General features: G+C 58.9%; 4 protein-coding genes across 4 annotated transcripts; all 4 read right to left on the bottom strand.

Annotated features, from left to right (window-relative positions):
* CDC34 (cell division cycle 34) lies at nt 1–5002 on the bottom strand. The gene is made up of 5 exons (XM_032712241.1): nt 4803–5002; nt 2151–2237; nt 1497–1594; nt 1001–1135; nt 1–886 (listed from the first exon to the last, which is right to left on the bottom strand). The coding sequence occupies exons 1-5, from the start codon at nt 4977–4979 to the stop codon at nt 676–678; spliced, it is 708 nt and encodes a 235-aa protein (XP_032568132.1). The 5' UTR covers nt 4980–5002; the 3' UTR covers nt 1–675.
* A 707-nt stretch (nt 5003–5709) lies between these two features.
* On the bottom strand, nt 5710–7162 carry TPGS1 (tubulin polyglutamylase complex subunit 1). Its single transcript, XM_032712243.1, has 3 exons — nt 7095–7162; nt 6837–7049; nt 5710–6759 (listed from the first exon to the last, which is right to left on the bottom strand). Exons 1-3 carry the CDS (start codon nt 7160–7162, stop codon nt 6231–6233), a joined length of 810 nt encoding a protein of 269 aa, XP_032568134.1. The 3' UTR covers nt 5710–6230.
* Nucleotides 7163–7474: 312 nt separating this feature from the next.
* On the bottom strand, nt 7475–9955 carry MADCAM1 (mucosal vascular addressin cell adhesion molecule 1). Its single transcript, XM_032712239.1, has 5 exons — nt 9862–9955; nt 9365–9631; nt 8929–9243; nt 8139–8666; nt 7475–7981 (listed from the first exon to the last, which is right to left on the bottom strand). The coding sequence occupies exons 1-5, from the start codon at nt 9911–9913 to the stop codon at nt 7857–7859; spliced, it is 1287 nt and encodes a 428-aa protein (XP_032568130.1). The 5' UTR covers nt 9914–9955; the 3' UTR covers nt 7475–7856.
* A 2639-nt stretch (nt 9956–12594) lies between these two features.
* Nucleotides 12595–22307, bottom strand: LOC116799257 (hippocampus abundant transcript 1 protein-like). The gene is made up of 12 exons (XM_032712238.1): nt 22118–22307; nt 21648–21743; nt 21076–21138; nt 19873–20000; nt 19347–19461; nt 18628–18846; nt 18350–18463; nt 17819–17890; nt 17466–17578; nt 17261–17358; nt 16553–16719; nt 12595–16460 (listed from the first exon to the last, which is right to left on the bottom strand). The coding sequence occupies exons 1-12, from the start codon at nt 22199–22201 to the stop codon at nt 16251–16253; spliced, it is 1479 nt and encodes a 492-aa protein (XP_032568129.1). The 5' UTR covers nt 22202–22307; the 3' UTR covers nt 12595–16250.
* Nucleotides 22308–24382: the final 2075 nt, after the last annotated feature.

Below are 24382 nucleotides of genomic sequence, written 5' to 3'. Positions count from 1 at the left end.
ACCACGGCCTTCCCTAGAAGAACTTTATTAAATAGTTTCCAAAAAAACAGAAGCAGAAAGGCTCAGCATGACCCTGTCCCTCCCAGCTAGTCAAAAACTACAAACAGACCACCCCCGTGCCCCTAGTGCTGGCAGCTGCCAGGCAGGAACTGCCTGGTGCCCTACGAACACAGCTCTGGCATCACAGGCAGGGGAGGCAGGAAGGTCCCACAGGGACAGCCCAGAGGGCTGCAGGGTGAGCCCCAAAAGGTGTTGAAAATCACACAATGCTCACATGCTGCCCCCCCAAAAGCAACCACTCACTGCCACCACAAGCCCCCCAAACCACTCCTCCCCTACAGGGCTGAAGAGGAGCTGAACATGCCCAAACAAGGGGCAGCCAACATCAGCTCTGGCTGTCACTCCTCAGCTAGAGACACCAGTGCCCCAGTTTCTGTGACTTTGTGAACACCTAAACACAGCTTCCCCCTTCCCCCCGCTCTGAAGTTTATAAAATAGGGGGGTTGTTTTTTGCTTTGCCTACAAAGACAGTGATTTCCTTTGCAACAGCAGAACAGTCTCCCTGCGAGGTAGAGAGTTAATTTCAGGGCTGACAGATCCTAAATTCAAACCCGTTTGTTCTAGTTGAGGTAAAATTCAGTAGTTTATAGTAAGTTTTGCAATGCTAGAGGGCCATCAAGATTCCTCATTGCCGGAATCATCCTCATCACCATAACAGCTCTCTGCTTCCTCCTCCATCTCATCATCCTCATAATAGTCATCATAGAAGAGGTCTGAGCCCTCATCTGAGGCTGGTACCTTGGTCTTCACACAGTACTCTGCCAGCGTGGTGGGGACTTTCACACCGTCCCGCTCAGCATCCAGTTTGGTGCCCAGCACTTGCTTCCTGGAGGGCCAGAAGTGAGGGGTGAGGACAGAGCTCTGCACCACAGCCCTCCAGATCCCGTGTCCCACAGGATGCCAGCCCAGCTAGCACCGCCAGGCCTGGCTCAGCACACACCTGATGATGTCCGTGTACTCCCGGTCCTTCCCTTTGCTCTCCTTCCACTTGCGGTACATCACAGAGGCGTCCACGTTGGCTGGGGAAAACGTGTTGGGCTCATTCAGCAGTGAGATCACACTCAGGAGAATGGTCCTGGCATCAATAAACATGAGCAGGTCAGAGCCAAGGTGGGTCAGCAGCCACCCACACCCCAGCAGTGCCAGCAGCCCCCTGTCCCAGCAATGCCACTGAGTCCGTGGGCTGAGAGAGCCCTGTGCTGCCCACAGCAAGGGAAGGTCCCAGTGAGGGGGAGCAGGCCAGGCAGGGGACACCAGCACATGGGCTGTCGGGCTCACATGCAACCCCACACAAGCTCTGCCTGTTCTTCAGCAAAGCCCACAGCCCAAGCGCCTTCAACAGTCCCCTGGAATCTCCTTCAGGCTTTGGGAGCAGAAGGCCGTCCCCATCCTCCCACCATCCCACCCCTGCCCTCAGCTGAGCCCGCAGCCCTCACCGCACGTTCTGGGTGGGGTTCCAGCGCTCCGACGGCAGCTCCCCACTCTGCGGGTCATCCACAGGTGGGTGGAGGATGGAGATGCAGACATCACCAGTCTGAAAGCACAAGAGAAACAGAACCCTCAGGAGCTGATGCCCCAAGCACCCTTCAGTAGCAGCTCCTCACTCACTCTTCCCTTCGGCTGAAGCCACGTGAGGCAATCCCAGCTGTTCCTTCAGTCCCAAGGAAGGGGCACCAGAGTTGTTGCCGCAGCCTCAGGCCTTGGGCTGCCAGCACCGCACGGGTCAGGCTGCCCGATGCTGAACACTCCGTGTACCCAGCAGAGCCCTCCTGCACCCCCTGTGCCCAGAGCCCCGGGGCCTGGCACGTTGCTCACCCTGCAGCCACTCGTGGCACAGGCACGACATCCCTGCGGGCTGAGCGTGGGAGCTGCCGGGCCTGGGAAGCCTGGCTGGCCTGGAACCTGCGCTGGGACAGCAAACGGCTGTCGTGAGCTCATTAGTGGCATTCCCAGTGCCAGGCAGTCATTGCCAAAGGCACTGAGTGTCCAGTGCCAGACAAAGGCTGGCACTTGCATCCAGTGTCATTGCAATAGATGCACACATGTCCAGTGCCTGTCCAAGACTTTCCTCGCTGTCCTGGGGGACCTACCTCATAGATATTGGGGTGCCACATTTTGGTTAAGAACCTGAAGGCAGGAGGAGAGTAGGGGTAGTCGATGGGAAACCGGAGACGAGCCTGCAAGGAAACAATAAGGAGACATGAGGGGACCAGCTTGTGAGAAGGAAGGGACGGAAACCACAAAGCTCCTGACAGCTCTGGGAAAAAGGAACCTCTGCCAAGCCCAGATGGGCTTCTGCTGGCCTCCATGCCAGCTGGCTCTGTAAGCAGGGCACCAGCCCCAGGGGCAGGACAGACACCGGCCCTGCAGGTGCCCTCTCACCACACAGAGTGGGTAAGTGAATGGGCTGTGAGGGTTGTCAGCTCCTTCCCCTCCATTCTGCCCAATACCCTCCTCTGCAGCAGGGCCCACCCACGCTAACCTGGTGCTCTCCAACATGGAGGGACCAGTGGGAGCCCACAGTGCTGATCCAGCACGGCCTCAGCACCTGGAGCCAGCCAACCCCCAGGGCTGCTGTCCAGTGGCCATAGCTGTGCCACCAGAGAAAAGGCTGTTTACCCTTCAGAGCTCAGAGGAAGGAAACATCAGGTGTTACGTGCTCTGATTAACACATCAAATGTCTAAAAATAGCCTGTCACTGCTGAAAAGAGACCAAGTCCAAACTGGCTGCAGCGGGAAGCTCGGGGGCTAAAAATAAAAGCACGTGAAGTTCAGGCTGCAGCCCAGGGCCCCGGCAGCCACCGAGGGCTCCTCCCGCAGCCAGCGAACCCCAGGGGCCGAGGCCAGGCAAACACAGGCTCACTGTCCACCCCTGAGTGAGGAGGTGAAGCCTGAGGTGGCACAGGGACTTAGAGCAACGTCCCCATGGCCCCCAGAGCTGCTGCCAGCACCAGGCGTCCGAGAGGATGGGGCAGCTCCTCCCTGCGTGGCAACGTCCCAGAGACTGATTCAGCTTTCGGCTGTTTCCAGGCCCTGGGAACAAACTTCCAGACTGAGACTCAGCTGCTGCTCCCAAAACAGGCAATGGCCAGAAACAAACTGTGAAGGTTTAAAACACACAACAACTCCCTGAACGTTTCTTGCTCCCTCAGTTCACGTACCAGAGAATTTGGACAGTAGATCCATGAAGGGACAGTGTGAACCACTCTGGTTCTGCCCAGCAGTGGGGGAGTGACCCGGGATTGCTCCTTACCCATGGAATGAGCCCCATTCAGCAAGGTAACCGCAGACAACTCTTTGGATGCTTCTGAAACTACAGCCTGGACAACACCTCACAGCTGCTCATGGACCAGGGCAGGAGACAGAGACACTTGTCCCCCTCCCCGCCACCCTGATCACCCCGACCCATCCTGGGCTCCAGCCCCCCACTCTCCTGCCCTTCCAGGATCTGGCCCCAGCACAGGCAACCCCTGACAGCAGCAGGTCTGTCCCCATACGTGTTCCTGCCTCGTCTCCCAGGCTGGCCCTTTGTCCCTGAGCTCCACGGCACAGACGGAAGTGGAAAGGGGGGAAAACGCAGCAGGGGCCACGTTCTGTGTGTGGAGTTTGGGCAGCCCAGGGCAGTGCACGCGCACACAGGGACACTCAGCCCTGCGCTGGGCTCCAGCCAAACAGCTGAACGTCGCAGAATAATCCCCTTTGTTGTGTCAGAGGGGATAAGAACAAAACCCACAGAGGCAAAGGGGGCTGGGACAGCAATAACCCCGCTCTGCCATGCACTAACAGGCTGGAGAAGATTCAGTCCCTTCGCTCTCCTCTTATGCAGAGTCTCACCAGCACCTTTGGTGCCGACTCTGGAGAAGCTCTCAGGCACACAACAGGAGCACGAGTGGCTAAAAGCTGAGAGTTCAGAGGGTCTCATGCCAAGAGGCTACGGAAAAAAACTCAATTTCAGTGTGGCTCTGAAGCATCAGCTATGCATGCCCAGGAAAACAAACACAGCTGACCCTGGGTGACTCACCCCGCACATCCCCACCCTGACAGCAACAGGATGAAAACACAAGAGCTCGGTGGAGGAGGGAGGATGAGAAAGAGGAAGAAAACAGCCACCCAGGTTGCACAAGACCTGGGAAGAGCACACACACACATCCTGCCGAGAGGGACTGAGCTGTCAGGCCACAAAACGCCTTCTCCCACCTCAAACTCCAAACCAAACCACGAGACACACTCTCTGCCCAGCTCTCAGCTCCCCCCGGGGCTGGGCCATCTGTGCCTGCACCCGAAGGACCTTTGTCTCTCCCTCCGGTCTGGTGGCGATGCCCTGGATCCCCTCCAGGAAAGGGAACATCAGCCACCCAGAGTTTGCAGTCCGGCACCCACGGAGCCCCCGGGGGCCAAACGCCCCTCACGACGAAGGGGACCCTCACCTAGTTTGGCAGCAGCCACCTGCGCACCAGCTCCCATCCTCCCCACAAGACCACCCCGCAACCCCAGGGACCCCACGGTGTGCAGCAAAGGACCCCGATCTCCCTGGCCCTCAGCACCCCCTCAAGGCCGGGAGCAGCCCTGTCACGCCCCCCCACACCCACCCGAGACACCCTCACAGGGTCTCCCCTCTCCCGAAACCCCTTACCCTTTCCCAAGGCACCCGGCACAACCCACGACACCACCTGCTCTGCCTTCGCCCCCTCGAGCCCCATCTCCCCCCACGCCCCGAGCCCCCGCTCCCCCCGGCTGCTCACCTTGAAGTACCCGCCCTCGTAGTGAGTGTCCGGGGGGCCGAAGATAGCCACGTCCCAGGTGTACAGGTCCCCCTCGTCCACCAGGGTGACCCGGAACCCCTCCACGGGCTCCTCCTGCAGCCCCTTCAGCTCCAGCAGCAGCGCCTTCTGCGAGCTGGGCACGGGGGGCCGCGCCATGGCGGGGCCGGGGCTCGGCGGGGCCGGGGGGGCCGCTCTGAGGCGCGGGGGGGCGGCGGGGGCCGTGCCGGCGGGGCGGAAGGCGGGGCCGCCCGGAGCTCCGCCCCTACGGGCACCGCTCGCCAATCAAAGCGCGCTGCGGGGGCGGGGCAGAGGCGGGGCTCGCTCCGGGATGGCGGCCGGGCCGGGCCCGGTCCTGTCGGCGCTCCTGGTGAGCGGCCGTGCCGGGGCTGCCGTTGCTCCTGGCCCTGCTGGCGCTCCCGGCCGCCCCGCCGAGCAAACCCAGCGCACGTGCCGGGGTCCCTTCAGCGATCGCCCGCCGCCCCGGGGCTCTCTGGGACTCCGGGTCCCGGCCCGGCCGACAGCCCCGGTGCGACCGTGCAGCCCCAAGTCAGCGTTCAGCAGTGACTGCATCTGTCAGCCCGCGGGTGTCACACCCTGTGTGATACTACACCGCTCTGCCAGGAAACCGGAGCAGAGGCTGCTCCTGGCACGGCCCCAGCAGAATGATCCCTCCAGTGCCCGCGGCTCACATCTCCCCTCATGTCACATCCTGTCACCTGTGCTGGGTCAGGAGCCAGCCCCAGGTCCTGCCCCCACCCAATACAACATCCCAAGCCTGTGGGGATTCTCCAACCAGCCCTTGCACTCCAGGTGCTCCACAGCCACACCAGCCCCCAAGGACAGAGACTGCCCTGTGCTGCCAGGTGGTAAGAAACTGGCCACTAAAAAATAATAAAAAGCTTTAATGTCTTACAGCAAACCAGCAATTGCACAGTATAAATAACAAACAGACAAGTTCAAATAAATAACCCCTGGCCTGACACGCAGCTGGTGCCAAAGCAAACCCTGTCCCAGGGGGAGGGGATGTGTCTTGTCCAGATATGACGCTCCATGTCTCATGGAGCTGTCCCCATGCAGCCATGGCCCAGCTTCGTTCCTTCTGGCTTGATTCACTGCCCAGAGCTGCCCTGCAGGTCATAGTCCTTGTGCCAGTTCTGGACAACACCTGAAAGGGACTTCCCAATGCGGCTGGGCCAGAGGAGCCACGGCTGGGCAGGGGCACAGAGCTGCTGAGCACAGTTCCTGCTGAGCACGAACAGGGGAGGGGCGTGGAAATGGGCAATCTCTTGTCGGGCAAACCCAGGCTCTCCAGCCAGTGCCCGACCAGCCCCCCATGCTCACCGTTCAGCTCAGTGGAGGTCCTGTGGGGTCAACAGCGGCCGCAGCCAGCGCTGCTCCCACTCAACATCACTCCACAGGCTTCACCTTTGCAATGAACAGCGCGGTGGCTTTCCTCAGGAACTCCTCCCTGCTCATGGATGAGCCGAGCTTCCTCTCCTGCAGCGCCCGGTCCATGGCCAGGGCTAGCCCATCGGGGCCCAGCCGGGAGCCCGCCTCCAAGTAGCGGCCAGGCCGCAGGCCGTGCCCGGCGCCCAGCGCGTCCTCCAGCGCCCGCAGCACAGCCTGGCACAGCCTGGAGTCCGCGGAGCCGCCGCCGCCCAGCACGGCGAACAGCGCGTCGGCTTTGGCCGCGAACTCCAGCAGCACGCAGCAGGTGAGGACGCCGTAGCGGAACACGTCGAACGGGACGGCCTCGTGGTCGCGGCAGCGGACGCGGCGCAGCAGCGCAGCCGCCGCCTCGGCCGGGGCCGCCCCGCGCTGGCAGATGCGCCGCAGCAGCTCGCTGTAGAGCCGCCCGTCCACGCCTGCCGCCCGCCGCCGCCCGCCGCACCCCAGCACCTCGTAGGCCGCACCGGCGTTGCTGTCGAAAGCCGTCCTGTCGCGACAGGGCACAGACACAGAGAGGCGGCCTCACCCCCCGCTCCCGCCGCCCCCCGCCGCTGCCCGCCGCACCTGTGCGAGTGGTGAGCCAGGCGCACGTACCACAGCGCCCGGGCCAGGCGCTGCGGCGGCCCCGGCGGCTCCGCTGCCGCCTCCGCCGGCACCAGCCGCTCGAAGTACTCGGCCAGGAAGGACACGGGCTCGGCGGGCCGCGCCTCCAGCACCTTCAGCAGCGCCTCGCGCACCATGGCCGTGACGCCGGCTCGAAGCAGGAAGTCCGCCGCGCTGTCCTCCGCCAGCCCGCCGCCCCCCGGCGCCACCCGCCCCGGCTCCGCCAGCCCGCTGCCCCCCGCCGGCCCCTGGGCGGCGGCCGCCCGCCGCTTCTCGTACGCCGCCATCTTGGAGCGCGCTTCCGCCCGGGCCGGAAGGTTCCGCACAGCCATCTTGCCCACTGGCAGCCAATCGGTGGGCAGGAAGGCAACGCGAACGCGCCGCCATTGGGCGAGGCCGCGCAGCGGTCGCCATCATGAGTAAGGGCAAAGGGCTGCCCTGTCAGTGGTAACGCGGGGAGCGCCGCGGCCGCCATGTCTAGTCCGGGCAGGTGCCCCGCCCTTGGCAACCGGGCGGACGCCGCCGGTGACCCGGGGCCGGTGAGGGGCCGCGAGGCCGGGACCGGGACAGTCCCAGCCCAAAGGACGCTTGCTTAGGGCTCGAACAGAAACAGCTCTTTATTGGAGTACCCCGCCCCCCCGCCCGCCCCGAGCTCACTCTCCCCCGGGGGCTCCCTCGGACCCTCTGTCGTGGCAGAGGAGCGGCCGTCGCGCTCCCCCCATCGCAGGTTCCGGGAGCGTCGGACCAGCCCAGTGTCCGGTGCGAGCTCGCGGGGATCCAGTCCCGGGAGCATCCCTGGCCCCGTCCCTGTGACACCGCTGCTCATCGCCCTTCCAGCCCCTGCTTCCCGCGGCGGCTGCAGGCACAGCTCCTGCTGCTGCTTCTTCTGGCCGGCCAGGGGCCGGGAGAGGCCAGCAACGGACAAGGGGACAGCAGGGACACGGCTGGGGGGGTGGGGGCATCCGTGGGCTGCTCCCGCTCCTAGGACAGCTCCCACCGAGATCTGAAATGTTTCCACAGGCGACGAGACACAACAGCAGTCACGATGAACCCCAGCAGTGAGGCCGCTGCCCCTGCAGCAATGGTGGGGCTGGAGCTGAACGAACCTGCAGACACACAGAGCTGTAACCACAGCTGCCCAGGGCAGCAAAACCCCAAGGGATGAGCAAATCCCCCCAGCACCAACTGTGGCACCGGTACAAGGGGCTGCAGCCCCATCCAAGTGATGGGGGACAGGGCAAGGGGCCACAGACCACCACTCACCATCCACAACCATCAGCTCCAGGCTGACTCCCTGGGCGAGGTGGCCGAGCAGGACACACTGGTAGTGGCCCTGGTGCCAGGGCTCAGCGTGGTCCAGCCACAGCACGGAGCTGCCACCCACAGCCTCCTCCCGGTACTGAGAGAGGGCAGCAGGAGTCTGCAGCCAGTGCACCGTGGCATTCCCGGCACACTGCGCGTGGCACTCGATGCGCAGGGCCCTGCCCCGTGTCCCCGTGGGAGGCAGCGACCAGATCCGCAGGCTGCAGGCGGGCACTGAACCCACAGATGGCCCTGGGCCCATCGTGCCAGAGCCAGAGAGCGTGGTGGCAGCCACGGGACTACCTGTGACAAAGTCCTGGGTCACAGCCCGCTCTGTGGAGGAGGGTTCGGTGGCAGCAGCCAGCTCCAGAGTGGTCCCAGCATCAAGTTCCTGCGCTGTGGTGGGATCATGTGTGGGGACACTCGGCCCTGGGGGCAGCGCTGTGGTGGTCACGGGCCCAGCTGTGCTGGGGCTCCCCACGGAGGTGGCTGTGAACACACGGCAGCATCAGTCACAGGTGGCCTCACTGCAGCCCCATCACCCTCCACTCTGAGCACAGCAAGTGGGAGCAAATGGGCACTGGCAGCAGGGATGGGGACAGGGATGGGAATGGGAGATTCAGGAGTGATGCAGAAGCAGGAGCTGCTCCTGTTCTGGCAACACTACTCCAAGTAGTGCAGGGTGGTGGAGGTTGGCTCCAGCAGATGGAACACATGCGAGCTGTGGTCCCCAGCCCCTCCTGGCACTCACCCCCAGCGCTCACCACCACAGATGCCACCCGGGTGAAGGTCTCCTGTCCCACACGCAGCGTCACCTCACACCTGAACTCCACCCCTTCTGCCACCTCTGTCCCACCCACAGGCAGGGTGGACACAATGTTATATAGCTCCTCCTCGGTCTCTGAGGCATCGAAGTCTGTGTTCTCCAGAGCCTGGTGCCCCCGGTACCAGGTGAGGGCCAGCCCGGTGACGGGGTGCACGCGCGCGGCCGAGCAGCGCAGGCTGGCGGGGTGCCCCGGGCACAGGGTGTGAGGCACTGCCTCCAGCTGCAGTGTGTCTGGGAGGGCTGCAGAGAAGGGGCAGAGCCAAGGGTGATTTTTGGCAGCAGAGCCCAGGAGGGAGGAGGCTGCCCCGGGGATCCAGGGCTGCACCAGAAGGCGGCGAGGGACTGGCTGGGGAGCACTTACCATAGACCTTCAGTTCAACGGTTTGCTGGTAGTGCCGCCCGTGGCAGCTGCCCTGGCAGATCTTCATGCCCTCCGTGGCCACAGTGGCTTGGCTGATGTGCAGGATGCTGTGGGTGGGGAAGGAGGTGATAGTCCCCAGGGCAGTATCCAGTCCCCTCCACTCCACCGTGCCCCCTGCGCAGGCCAGGGAGCAGTTCAGTTCTGTTGAGCCCCCAAACGGCACCACCGGCTCCCGCGGTGTCACCACCAGCCTGTCAGCGGGGCGCCCTGGGCCGGAGGAAACCGCAGGGTGAGGGAAGGGGACAGTCACCAGAATCCCGAGCACCAGGACGGGAAGCTGCAGCAGCGACGGGGGGACTCGGCGGCAGTCAGGACTCAGCGATGGGGAGGCCCCGGGGCTGCAGTGCCAGGGGCAAAACAAGGGGAGCAGCAGTAGCAAGGCCGGGCAGCGCAGTGGGTTGGGGGATAGGGGTGGCTCCTGGCCCCACGGCACTCACCGCTGCAGCCCCACAGCGAGCTCAGGAGGAGGAGGACAGGACCCGGCTCCATTGCCTGCAGGGCAGCAGCAGGGGTGGTTTTCCTTCCTTTCTATCCTCCTTCCAGGGAGAGGGTGCCGCTGGCCAGGGCTGTCGCCTTCTGGCCGCCAGTCCCATCCTCAGCCCTTCTTAAGCCCTGTAGGAACCGCCCCCATGAGCACGGGTCCTGAGGCCCCCACGACTTCCAGCCTGAGGGGTATTTCCAGAGGGAGGTTTCGGTTTCTGATTTTATTCCAAGTTTGGCTCTTGCACAACACCCAGCCGAGGGCCAAATCAGTAGTCCCAAACCCAGGAGAGCCCCTGGCCTGAAGGGTCCCTGTGTGGTTGCAAGGGTCCCCATCACCCGACCAGGCAGCTCTACACAGGCACCTGCACCCCAGGATGTGGCTCAGATCCAGCTCCATCCCCAGTTCTCATGGGCTCCGTCACCCACCCAGAGCCCCCAAAAAACCAGCCCTTCCATGACCCCAACAGCTGGGATGAGCTGCAGGCTGCTGGGGACACGTGGCTGTGAAAAGGGCCCTCCCCAAAAGCGGGACCTGGGACCCTGGTCAGTCCTGCCAGCAGCTGCATTTATTCCCAGAACAGGGTGTTTTCAGGAATGGAAGCAGGTGTTCCTGGTAGGGTTGGTCTCGTGGTACAGTGTTACCACATAGAAGGTGTTGAACACCCTGCATTTTCCAGCCCCAAGACCCTGGCACAGCCACAGTGCCTCTCCCGGGTCTAAGGGCAGGTCTAGCATTGCTTCCTCACTCCTGCCCAGCTCCCCAGGAGAGATGGGTCTGGTTCTGACCTGTCCTGTCCTGCCGCGCTGCAGCCAAGGCCAGGGAAGGTGCCAAAGGGCTGAGGGAGTCACAAGCCCAGCCCTGCACCTCCTGTCATGACAGGACCTGGCCATTTCCCATCTGGGAACTCTCCAGAGAGGCAACTCCGGGCACTTGGCGCGCCGTGCATCCTTTCAGAAGGTCGTGTCATTAATCCTCCGAGAGTCCAGGAGGCCTCTGAGCAAGGGAAGTGCTCTGTAAACACCCACCACCGAATATGCACACTCAGCCCAAGCAGGTGATTAATGGTCCTGGGGTTTTTGTTCCTTCCATCCTGTGTTAACAGAGCCACTTCCTGGACTTTCCAGCAGCCACTGGAGCCTCTGGCCCAGCCCTGGGACAAGCCATGGCCAGGGCTGCTCCCACACTGCCAGGCTCTTCCCAACAATGAGATTGGGGACCTTGAGGACAGAGACATCGTGCCAGGGCTTCGCCTCCCACTCCCACCTACATGATAAGAAAATCCATGAATCAGAGTCCGAACCAGAACTGAGCACTTACAGTGTGACCTTCTCTTAAAAAGCAGCTTTCCCGGACCTTCCTGGACCTCAAAAGATTGACAGTTACCAGAAAGCCCAGCACCTTGTGCTGCACTTCCTCAGGTTTGGGGCTTGCAAGTGCCCAGAGCTGCCCCAGCCACCCGCACAGGGGGGCAACACAACTCCATAACTGGAGTTATGGAAACATGATAAACCTCCAGCTCCACAAGGGCCAGCTCCAATGGCTCAGCCATCGAGCCAGAGGGAGGGCAGGGGACTTGGCCCAGCTCAAAGTGACACAGCAGAGCCCCCAGGGCAGCCCTCGCTCACCGAGCCCCTGAGCAGTGACCCACTGCAGCCCCCACTCCACCGCCCTCTCCTCTAATGGACTCAGACCTTCCTCTGGCCCACAGGGGCACAGGAGCTCCTGGTGCCCCAGGCACGGCCAAGAGACAGCAAGAGGTTGCGTGCACAGGGTGAAAGGAGCACGCCCAGGCTCCAGGACAGGAAACCTTTGAAGGAATGAAGGGAACGATTTGAAGGAATGAAGAGACTCAGAAGCCTCAACACCTTTCCTGGAAGCCAATTGTGCTTCCTCCCACAGGGCAGGAGTGGGGCCTTGTGCCGGGCAGCACTCGGTCCAGAGCCATTGCTCAGGAAGCAAAACAGTTCAGTGTGGAGACACAAACCACTGAGGGACAAGAGCTGGCTCCGGGACAGGATACCTCCGAGCCCCTCAGGCCGGGGTGTAGCCCCGGGCTGTGACCACTGGCACCAGAAGGGTCGAGGCTTTGCCTCTGCCCCAGGGACCACCACACACTGATGGGGGGGAGGGTGGCCACAACCTCCTGTACTGCAACACATGCCCTTTGTTCTTCAGTGATGCCAAGTGAGAAAAGCTAACGGTTCTCTCTCAAATAAAGATGAAAAAAATAAAATAAAAGCTAGTCCAGTCCAGAGGAAATAAATACAGAAGCAACAGGCTGTGTTAATGGCTCATGTTTCCAGGATATCAGCCATCAAGCGCTAGCCCCCATCCCAGAGCTGACTCAGATGTGTTTACACTTCTTGTGATTAAATTGTTCAGTCAGGACCATCCTCAGCCACCACAAAAAGTGTTTATAGGAGTCAGATAAGATCTAAATTAAACCTGGCTGGAAATTTAAACAATAGAGTGGGGGCTGCTAAAAACCAGTCCAGGAGGAGACTCCAGTGGGGCAGGTGGGAGCCAGGGACCTGCTCCCCATCTCAGGCTAGGGAAGGGGCTGGCAGCCCCAACCCAGGTGTCCCAAACCAGCCCCAAATCTTCACACCACTCATAAAGGTCAGGCCAAGGGCTGGGCAGGAGCTGCCTGGTACTGCCAGTGAGGGGAAGAATCAGGACAGAGACCTTCAACACAACAGGAAAGCAGCAGTTTAATAAATAATCCATCAGAGGGAGAGATTAGCCAGTTCCAAACACAACGTGAACCGAAATAAATACATTTTATCGTTAGCTTAAAAAAGAGACACACGAACACACGCGATGGTGAACTGTGAGAGAGCAGAGGTGGGACTCAGCCCATGCCCACGCTTTAAAGATACCACAGCTGTCAGCAGCCATTTGAGTGCAGAGAAAGAATAAAAACAGGGAAGTAAAATGTTACTACTTTGCAAAATTAATGGCAGAAGAGAAAACAATGGTGTAACTCAGGTTTTTAATGCAACAAGATCAGTGGCAACTCACTTGACCTGTGGCTGTTAATGCCGGGACTGCAGACGGGCAATCAAGCTGATTTTTGCCTTGTGTTTGGGCATTGCTGTTACCATCCTGAAATGTAAGTCCCTGCAGACAAATCCTGGGAATTCTGACATTAAACAGCCAGGCTCAGACACTGCACAGCAGATCAAGGGGATTTTAAGAAAAGACTCTTTTTAAAAAGTTGCGTTTTCATATAAAGTAAAAAAAATTGGCAAAACTAGTTGAATGCTCCACACAGCCTTTCCAGACTCCACGTGGGATGCTGTGGAAGTACCGGCCCTTCAGAATGAGACATTCTTCATTTGGCTCCGGGAACTTCAGCTCTGGCACCACTTGGCCCAGCTCCTGCTCTGTCACGTAAAGGCAGAACAGTGCGGGGATCCCTGCGCCGAGGGGAGGGGAGGCACCGGACCAAGGCCCCACTGAGCCAGATGAGAGGAACCCCAGTAGGGTGGGAAGGAATCCACAGGCCGGCACAAGCCACTTTTCCACTGGTTCCCACTGCTGCCTGGTGCTGCACCCCCCACCCCCAGCTGCCCTGTGCTGTTCCCCCGCTGGTTCCCAGTGCTGTACCCCGGCGGCAGCAGAGCTCTCACCAGCCAGGCTGCAGCCCCTCACCTGGTATCACCTGCGGCAGCACCTGACCCCGAGCTTGAAGGCTGAAAAAGGCATCAAAACACTCCAGGCCCGTGACACACAAGGCAGGGCACATCGGCATCGCCAGAAGCTCAGGGGCCGTGTCATGAGGGACAGGACTGGAGAGGGAAGGTCACCGGCCGGTTCTGCAGTCTGAGGGGAAGGAGAGGCTGAGAGGCCGCAGGCAGCAGTGGTGGTGAGAGGGAACAGGATCAAGAAACACATCAGTTTCAATAAACTATGGAATAAGGGAAGGGGCTTTTTAAAAATATATCTCTATATACTTTATATCATATAAATTATGCTCGTCTTTTTGCAATGTGCCGCTATATCGTACCCGTGAAGCTTCAAGTGCCTCTGTGTGAGCAAGCTAACAATTCTGTGTTTTACTTCATCTGTATGTGAGGGAAAAACCCACTTTTAGCTCACTTTAATCAAGTGTAAATCAACAGATCACCAGGACTTGGTAAAAGTCCTGTCTAAAAAAGGCATTTTTGTGAGGAACACGGGGGGGGAACTGCTGCCTGGAAGTGCAAGTGACCGGATTTCCTTCAAAAAAAAAGCTTGCTATGCACACACAAATACTGACCATCCCAGCAACGTTTGGGAATTGGGAGTGTTGCCACAAGGAGCTTGGGAAAAGTGGAGTCACGGCAGGTCACTGAAGCTCCTGCTGGCTCTGCTCCCCAGCCCTGCAGCCAGACCCACCTCAGCATCCCTCCCTGCCCAAGACGGCCCCGCTCTGCTCACAGAACAGGCTGCTCCCAGTTATGAGCACAGGATCTGGTACCAGGCCAGATCAATGCAAAACAAACTGTCAACCCTTTCACTTAAACAGCCACCTTCAATAACCAACTGGTCCAGAAGACTGGTAAACTGACACTGTTACCAGTTACCCAGGCTGGGCAGGCAGCTGGTCCTGGCTGTCAGTGTCTGACTGGCACATAAGGGACCCACATGAAGTTGCCACCCTTGCTGTGCCCAGAGCCAACACTGACCAGCCCCAACAGGCTCCAGAGCAGTCAGAGGGTGCTCCCAGGCAGAGCAGGGATGGGCAGCACTGCCCTGTGTGTGCCAGCTGGGGTCAGCAGCAGGGTTGTCCAGGCAGTGTTTACCATTAAATCCAGAGGCAAACTGCATTTGCAGTAGCTGCAATGATGACCTGTCGGCAAAGAACCACGACGTGAAGGGTCAACACGCCCTCCCTTTTGGTTGCTCTTCCCTGGGTTACCCGTCCCAAACCCACAGAGAGGGGACCCTGTCCAGAGAACGGCCATGGCTGCACTGGCCCCACTCTGAGGCAGGACTGGTGTGGCCACTGCAGCCTCAATTCCCTTAACAACAGATTCCTGAAGTGTCTCCAGTTTGGTCGTTACTTCCCAGAACTGCTCAGTGCCATTACTTGTGATTTACTTAAATGAGAACAATCGTTTCCTGCCCTCTGTCACATCTCTATAAACAACCACACTTTCCCTGGTTGCCTCAGCTTCTTTCACAGCACTTCGAGCACCTCCTGCTCTTTCTGAGCAGAGCCGAGCCTGCAGCAGAGGTTGCAATTTCACTGTTTTATAAACAAAAGCCTTCACAGCAGGCTCAGAAATGCCACACGGAATTCCAAACTGTAAGTCCAAATCAACACAATCCTCACCATTAGGATCTCCTGGGCTGAGAATAAACCAGTTCCAAGCATTCTCTGGGTTTAACATTAGATGGCAGGAGCCCAGGGACAAACCATGCTTTCTACAAGTGCTCAAGGTAAAAAACCATTTCTCTGACCCTTCTCCCAGGAAACCACATTCTCCAAAGTGCTCGGCACAGTTTAATTGTTTCTCTGACCTCCCAGAGAACTGTATCTCCTAAACAACACTCACAGCTCCATAAAAAGATTTCTGAAAAATCCTTCTATCTACTGCCTGTGGAGGCAGTGACAGGCAAATGTCACCTCAACATGACAAAAAGAGGAGAACCAAACAGAACTATGGCCATTGTGGCCATTCAAGCATTTGTAATTCGTGTAGTTGCCCTTCTCTCACCTGCCCATTCTCCCTTGTGTGAGCTGCAACTTGACTTCTTAATTTTTATCCTCTTCATCAGAACATTAAGTCAGCAGATTTATTTTTTTTTTTGGTCTAAGTTTCACTTGGGGTGGAATGGGCAAATTCCTCAGGTCCTCGGGCAGTGAGGAAGCTCCAGCCCTGTGCTCCACACAGCACAGGGGGTGCCCCGCCCGCCCCGGGGGCTGCCAGGGGCCAGGGGCAGGAATCAGCTGTATCAGGGATGGGGCACAGAGCAGATGCCGTGTTTTATTCTGGGAGGCAGCCCAGTGAGCTCTCACCAAACACGGACCACGCCAGCTCCATCCTTTGTGCCTGGCGAGTGGAGGGTTTGGCAGGGCACGGCGCGGGGTTCACGCGCAAGGGCAGGTTTGCTTTCCAGAACTATCCTTCCACATGGAGCAGTTCCGCATCTCCCCTTTCCATCAACACCAGGTGATACAATTCCATTTTTGCACCAGCTGTGTGCATTTGGCTTGAAGGGAAAGCCCGACCCTCCTCAGCAGCTGTCAGCGGCACAGTCTGTTACCTCGGCTCCTCTCTCCCCCACCCCGAACTCCCGCCGAGTCCATCCCTGAAGTGGAGTTGAGCCTGAGGCAGGTCCCGCTGTCCCACCTCACACGCTGCTGTCCTCCAGCAGGGGCTCTTTGCCATCCGACCCCCCGGCCGGGGGGCTGTGGGGGTGGGCCTGGGCCCCCGTACTGTGCTTCTTGTGGCCGCCCGACCTCAGCACCAGGTTGTGTTCTGGAATGAACAGGGCCACCAGCAGCGACAGCAGCACAGAGCACGCCCCGAACAGGAAGGGTGGCCCAGGGATGATGCTGCTCTGCAGGGAGAGACACGGGAAAGATTCAGACCCGAGAGCAGACGCAGCCTGGCAAACGGGTAAGCTGAGAGGCAAATAAGCTGAACGGGTACCTCATCCGTAGGGTTGGCCATGTTGGGTTTGGAGGCCTTGCCCAAAGTTTCCACCTCAGCCATTTCATTCAACTCCACGTGGAAGAGATAGAAGACAAAGCCATAGAGCGCCGGCCCCAGGCCATTACACAGACCCCGAATTCCAGTGATCATCCCCTGCACCACACCTGGGGACAGTGAGGAAGGGAGGATATGCCTCCAGCTTTCCAAAGAAATTTGTTTTATTCAAGGATGCTTACACATTTGAAGACAGGATCAATCACTGTGTCTTGGGCTGATGCACACTCTGCAGGGGGAGGAGGTTTGCACGTGAGCGGCTTCGCTCAGTGTCAGGTTTTACAAAAATCAGTAATGCTGGGCTTGCTGCTCTGCAGACTGAAATGAGCACAGGCACGTCAAGCAACAATTTCCAATGAACTGGAATTTAAGACAACCAAGTCTGAGGACTCAGGGCCAAACCGTGAGGCTGGCAAAACGCAGCAGTCTCCTCTGCCTCGGAGAGTTAACACTGAACACCCACGTGCGTAACTTGGGAGTTCCCTTGCAATGCACCAGCCATAGTCAAAGATAAAACTGTCAATGCTACTGGGAGTATAGCAACACTCCACAGCTGGCACAGATGCTTCTAACCACCCCTCCACCACCATGGCCAAGAGCCCACCCATGTGCCAGCTCGGCACCTGCCGGGATGGGCCCCTGAGCACTCACCCTGCTGGTCGGGGTCCGCGTTCCTCGACACCATGGCACTGATGGCTGGGAAGGTGATGCTGGACATGGCAGCCACAGCTCCTGCTGCCCACATCATCCTGGGGAGGAGGCAGCCATGAGGCCCAGGCACAGCCTCGCCCGGCACCACAGGCAGGAGTGGCCGCGGAGCCACCGCGGAGGGAGAGAAACATGGGCAAACCCTCACCAAGGCTGTGATCCAAAGCCATACCAGGCAAGCTGCAGGATCTGGAAGCCTAGTCCCAGGAGGATGGTGTTTTTATTTCCTATGGAACGCATGAGAATTCCCAACACAACTGTCTGGAAAGAAAAACAGGTGTTTTCAAAGCAGAGGCAAAGAAAGATGACAACACTAGGAGACAAGAGGATGGGAACCTGAGAGACCCCGACGATCCTTGCGGGTGCCTTCTAACTCAAGATTTTCTATGATTCAAAAGTCTGTGTGGCCACAGGGGTTCTGACTACTCATCAGCCCCAAATCACAAATTTTGGACATTTCTATATTGGACTGCTCAAGCCAAGACAGAAATTGCTTCTCACCTGAGCCAGTATAGAGAGAATTCCAACTACACCGATAAAGGCTGCTACGGTCTCTGAGGAAAAGCCAATGACCTGTGAAAACACCAAAGAGGGACTTTTCAGGCAGGAGATTTGTATCAAATGACAAGAGCCACTCCATAGATGTCACCCATGCTTACTGATGTCACTTCTCAGGGCCCTGCACATTAACCAGCCCCTGCCTCTGGGCTGCCACAGGAACCAAAGGGAAGATTTTCCTCCAGATGAAGAATCAGCTTTAAATCACTGAAGGTGCCTGAAGGTGGCATGGCCAGGATGGCCAGGCAGACACCAGCAAGGAGCCAAACCAGACCTTGCCCCTGGCAATGCCTACAGAGCAGTCATCAGGCTCACACATTTTTCAGGAAAGCTGGAACAAGTCACTGTTTCTTACAACTTCAACTTTACTGAGCTATTGGCCAAAATGAGCCACCTCGGGACATGCAACTCTGACAGTATTTGTAGGCCAGGATTTCCTGCACCCAGAGCTTTACCCCCTCACCAGAGACTGACCTGTCGCAGGTACAGGAAGAAGCTGGAGTACTGGCCGGCTTCGGGAAGGTAGGAGAGAAAGACGGTGATGCAGATGAGCAGCACTGTGGAGTCCTGACCCACCTTCCGCAAGGACTGCAGGGAAGGGGGTGGGTAACAAGAAAGAATGCTTTTAAAATTGAGTTGATATCATTGAATAATCTCCAGGTACAGAGACAGCCAGACCAAGAGCTTAAGTCACCATCTTAAAAATCAGCAGAACTAAAGCAAACATTAAGCATTACAGCAGCATCACTCACAGCAAATGGGTCGGCTTGTTCCCAAGAAATTGGGGCTCCCCAAGAGACCGGGCGCATCTCTTCTGGCAGTGACTCCGGCACAGCCAGCAGGATGAAGCCAATATCCAGCAAAGCAACACCTGAGGCCAGCACAACCACCAAGGTATCACCGTAGGCTTGGGACAGGTATGCGCCGATGGCCGGGCTGGTGACCAGACTGGCAGCAAACGTGGCTGACACCTGGAAGGATAAAACATTCCTACAGCCTCTTCTTCCTAGAGCCCATTTCCTCCTCCCCAGTGACCCAGGGGAACTCCTTCTGCCACTTTGATGAAGATAATGGAGGTGAACAGGGACTCACAGGGAGGCCTGTACACAGACAGATGACAGGTTCTCTTGGTGCAATCTGGGCTAAGTTCTAGCAAAGGGAAATCAAAGCTGTCCTAGCAATTTCCATATGGTCCTGCCAGTAAAACTACAGGAAAGGCAGGATCCCACAGAGCATCAAGCTCCTGCTTTCCTGATGTGGAAAAGCTCACAGGCCAGGCTGGTTTACAGGCCATACTACACCACTCAGACTCTGGAGAGATCAGCCTTTCCCTCTGAGCTAAATCCCAAGTAGAAGGACAGGGAGACTATACATTTAGTCAATAAATCTCCCACCCTAACTTTATACCTCTCCTACCTGCAACCCCCCAAATATTTCTTTCAAGAGACAAAGCAGTGCCTGAGCTCCTTACCAAGCCATACGCTGTGCTGCGCTCATGCTCCTGTGTGATATCGGCAACGTAGGCAAAAATCACGGAAAAGGTGACAGCAAACACTCCAGACATGGAAATGACAGCAAAGTACCACCTGAAAGAGGCAGTGCCCAAGGCAGAGTTAGAGAGCAACCACACCACAGTGCACAGCTGCTGAAGCAGAGTCTCTCCCTTATTCTTCTGTCCATCTTGCTCTGGTGCACCAGAACACTCTGGTACACTCAGGAATATGGAGCCTCAGTCTGGAGTCCCTGGAGTTTTATCACTTATTTTCCCTAATAACAATAATGCACTGATCAGGGGAACAAGCACCAGGAGAGGACAGACAGACCCTCTACTCCCAGCTGAACCCTCCCACAGAACCAGACAAGTCAGTCTCTAGGCTGAGCACCCTCCTCCACCAGACAGACTCTTCCACGTCATCATAAAACAAGCACCCGCCATCGTTTGGCTTCGTGCTTCTTCCCCTCCTCAGAACCCTGGGCTGTACCGAGGGTGAACTCACCACGGGCTGATCTTCATCAGGGGAATTGGTGCACACGTGAAGAAGACGGTGAGGAGGAGGAAGGATTTCCTGCCCCAGACATCAGAGAGAGCACCAATCAGCGGAGCACTTAGGAAGGAGAGCAGACCCTGGGACAGACAGACAGACAGACAGAAAGGGGGAAAGAGAAACCCCTCAGTCAGACTCTGTCTCTTGACAGTGAGAGCTTTAGACAGGAGGAGGCAGCCCATTCCTGATTGCTGCAAGGAGCAATGCTGTCACAACAGAGTAGTTTGTTAAACTGCTCATGTCCTTCTAGAGAGGGAAAAATAAATCCTTGACCAGCAAGGCCCTGCTGAGCACTCCCACTCCCTCCTGCTCTCTGCACAGCTCTGCCTGTGGCTGTGGGCACCTGGGCAGCCCTGACAGACCTGGAAAGCTGCTGGCACAGCTCCACCACGGCAGCACCTGCTGCAGTTCTGGGGAAAGCTTTCTCTTGTAGGTGGAGACAGAACAGACACAGTGAGAAGCCAGAACCATTAAGCACAAATAAAATTGTGCTTAAGGCCTTTCCACATCTCTCAGACCCGAGGCAGGCAGGGCAGAGCCCTTCAGTGCCACTGGGAGTGCCCAGCCCCTCTGGGGCTGTTTTCCAAGATCCTCTTGCCAAAGACTGCCAAGAACAGTTTGTTTTGCCCAATCCCCCAGTCAGAACACATGACTATGGCCTGTTCCCTATTGTTGCCTCCAATCCTGCTCTGGGAATGCTGGTCTAGTGCAAGGTCCCCATTCCCTCTCCCTGTGCCATGGCACACTCCCATCTCCTGTCTGGAGGAGCCGCTGAGGCCACTGGGCTTCAGCTCCTATTACTGATAAGTTCAGATGTCACTGATTTGTCATTCTGTTACGCTCCAGAAGATGAGCACAAGGGCTGACCTCATGCTGATGAGAATATTTCCAGCTGGAACACTGAGCTGTTGTAGCTCCAGCTCCACGCTGACAAGCAGCACATTGTCATTACCATTCAGCAAAACCAGCTGCACAAGCTGCCCCGTGTCTGCGTCCTTCCTTTCGCATCAGATTTGCCAGAGCCCCCAAATCGAAATATGAACATTGAGCTGACAAATATTGGTTGACATCAGCAAATTACATGGATAATAATGGCTTGTCCCTTCTTGCAGTGATGGCATATTAAAAGGAAAGCCTGGAAGGAACGTCCCTTACCTTGACTCCATGAATCAGGCCATTCATCAGGAACGTGTGCTGAGGAAAAGTCTGGTGTAACACCTGGGGGAAAAGAAACCAAAACCTAAAGGCAAAAGTCAGAGCTGGCAACTGTGGCAAAATTTCCTTAAGCACCTGACAGCCAAGAGGCCTGGAAGGGAACAATTCAGGGAAAAGGGGAAATACCCTACAAACCATGCCTCTATGTGAGGAGCTCTGGCTGCCCTCTCCAGCACAGGCAATCACTGTCCTTAACACTTTCCAGGTCTATAAATTGTTCCAGCATGTTTGGGTGAGGCTAAGAGAGTCTGATATGCGCCTTAATCCATCCATACCCCACCCGAGTCCCCTCTGGTTTTACCTCACGTCACCACATCACCTCTCTGTAGTTCTCTTTGTGCTGTGTGTATGTTCGATTCACGTTTTATATTGCCAGGCTAATACTGTGTCTAAGTGTTTCTGCACAACCAAAGACTCCTTTTCCACAGTTCCCCATGGAAAGGCATGTGCTGAGACCTCAGGAGCCCAAGGAGAGCTCCCAAGGCAGCGCTGTCCCAAGGAGACGTGCTCACCGTCAGCATCGGTGTGGTCAGCAGCCCCCAGGCAAAGAACTCCAGGAAAATCACCACCACAGCGTGGTACACGCTGGGATCCCCAATCCCCTGTCGCTGCAAAACAGAGCACCTTAAGTCAAAAACCTTTCAGCGGTCACGTCCTCCCCGGAAGGAGCATCTCAGAGAGCTCACGCAGGGGTCTGAGAGCGAGACACAGTCCTGCTGAAACGCTGTTTCTGTTCACAGACCCTCCGAACCACCTCCCGCAGACAGCTCAGGCTGCTCGAACCCACCCCCAGCACCATGGCGGGGGATTCCTGGCCCGCACTGGAACGGGAGCGCACCGGGGACGCGGCACAAAGCCCCCCCGGCATCACCGGGAAACCCCCCAGGCCCACTGGGGTGGGACCCCGCTCGGGCACCCGGAGGGGGGGCAGCAGGAGGGTCCCCTCGCCCCGGGCCCCTCCGCCCCCCGGCCCCGCGCTCACGCCGGCCCCGTCCCGGATCACGATCTTCTTGGCCAGCAGGACGCTGCGGTTGAGCCGCTTCTTCTTCTTCTTCTCGCCGGTCATGGCGCCGCCGGGCCGCAGCCGATCGCCGGCCGCCGCGGCTGCCCCATCCTCCCTGCGGCGGGCCGGGCCGAGCCGGGCTGAGCCCGGGCCCGGAGCCGGAACTGGACCGGCACCGGCACCGGCACCGGGCGGGGAGCGCCGGGCCCCCGGGGCTGCGGGCGGGGGGGCGGGTCCGTGCGCAGGCCCCGCCCCCGGCCCGGAAACCAACACTTCCGGGGCGCCGATTCTCGCACTCCATTGGCTGCTCCGCCTCTTCCTTATCGGCCGCGCTGGTCTGTGATTGGATGAGAGGGATGAGGGGCGGGCCTTTACGCTGGCCTGGGTGAGGCCGTGACGTCACGGACGGTCCCGGTCCCGGTCCCGGTGCGGGTCCCGGTCCCAGTCTCAATCCCAGTCTGGGTCCCAGTCCCAGTCCCAGTCCCAGTCTGAGTCCCGGTCCTCCACGGCCGCGGGGGCACCGGGAATGGGCGGGGGCACTGTTAGCGATCCGGTGCTCGAGAGCGCCTTCGGGAGGCTGGCGAGAGCGGCTCAGGCCCCGTCCCCGCGTTACCGACGCCTGGCCCGGGCCGGGCGGATCGAGCGGGGACACGCGGCTGTCCCGGGGCTGGCGGTACCGGAGGCTGCGGAAGGACCGTCGCTGCGCCCCCGCGGCCCCACTTGGTGCCGGGCTGGCGGCTCCGTTCTTCCCACCGGCATCCCGGGGGTGGTGACAGCCGAGCACCCCCCTGGAGCTGAGCAGGGGCAGCCGGTTCCGGGACGGTGGCGGGGGAGCAGCTCCCGCCCCGGTACCGCCCGGGCTCGGGGAGCGCGTGATCCCGTTAATCCTGTACGGGCCGGAGAGCGCGTGGTGCTCGTTCCCTCGTGCGGGTCGGACAAGGTTGACTGGGCAGAGTTTAGATCAGTTTTATGCGCGCCAGGGCCCCTCTGCTCGCCCCCACTCCCGCTCAGGTGATCGCCCCGGGCAGCGGACGCACCCGGCGGTGGTCGGGGGGCCACCGGGGGAGCCTGGAGGTGTCTCACCATGGGGCAGCGAGGGGCTGCGGGGCTGTCACACAGCCGCGGAGCACCGGAGGCTGTGATCCAGCCTTTGTCTATCGAGGTTTTAAGTAGGGATTAAAAGCAGCCGGGGCAAAGCCCTTGAGGTGGAGGGAATTCTAGAACCTGGCTGCAAGTGAGATGAGAGTAATCCCCTGACCTCCCTCCCGGGAGCGGCTCCATCTCCTCAGGGCTGCTGTGCTGTGCCCAGCCGTGCTGTCCCCACGCCACGGGGTGCCCGCGGTCCCCAGAGTGCTCTGCACTTGGCATCGGGTAAAACGCCCCTAACCTCCACAGGGACACGGTGCCTTCCCTCGGCTTGACCCCCAGCCCCCGGGAATGTGCACCCAGAGCACCAGGGCTGGGCAGGGACCTGAGTCCCTCCTGGGCCCTGCTGGAGCTGCTGCGAGAGCACAGAGGAACCTGACTTGTTCCAGTGCTCTGCAGCACCTTAAAACCAAGGAGGGAACGGAGAGCAGGGAAGTGGTTCCCAAAACGGCAACAGCAGATGCAATTCTACTACCTTGATTTATTGATCCCACTTAAAGCAATTACTGGCTCTCACCCCATCACCTTCCAGGGAGCAGGAGACAGTGAGGAGGAGAGACAAAGGCGACCGCATCGCCAGGGCATGGCCTGCCCCCGGGGAGGCTCCGGTTTTGTTTGTGCGGGTCTGTGCGGGGCTGGGAGGGGGGCACCGGGGGAAGTGGCCACAGCGGCATCTACTCCGTGCCCCCTCTCACTTCTAGACCCAGCCAACCTCGGGGCCCCTTAACTGCTTGAAAAACGCCACAGCCCCAGGGCAGGAAGAAGGGCAAGTGGCTCCACTGAGGTCAGAAAGTCCCTTTAAGGGTTTTGGGTTTTTTTCCCTGCTTGCTGCAGTTACAGACAGAAAGGCAAGAAAATGATTGTGCTTTTTACTACCTGAGCCCTCCAGACAGATATAAACAAATGGGAGTCAGTTCCGGCTTTGGAGGCAGATGAAATCAGAGCGAATGAGACCAGTGGGCTGGGAGGCACAGAAATAGGGCAGCCTGGTTGTGCAGTGAAGCCTGGCCAAACCCCTCCTCCCCCCCGGCCAGCCCTGGGCTCTCGTAGCGCTTTTCGGGAATGCAGAGGTGGAAAGAGCAGAAAACGCCTCCGCTG

Source organism: Chiroxiphia lanceolata, chromosome 27, assembly GCF_009829145.1.
Source record: "Chiroxiphia lanceolata isolate bChiLan1 chromosome 27, bChiLan1.pri, whole genome shotgun sequence".
Classification (NCBI taxonomy): domain Eukaryota; kingdom Metazoa; phylum Chordata; class Aves; order Passeriformes; family Pipridae; genus Chiroxiphia; species Chiroxiphia lanceolata.
This window is presented reverse-complemented; position numbering and strand designations above follow the sequence as displayed.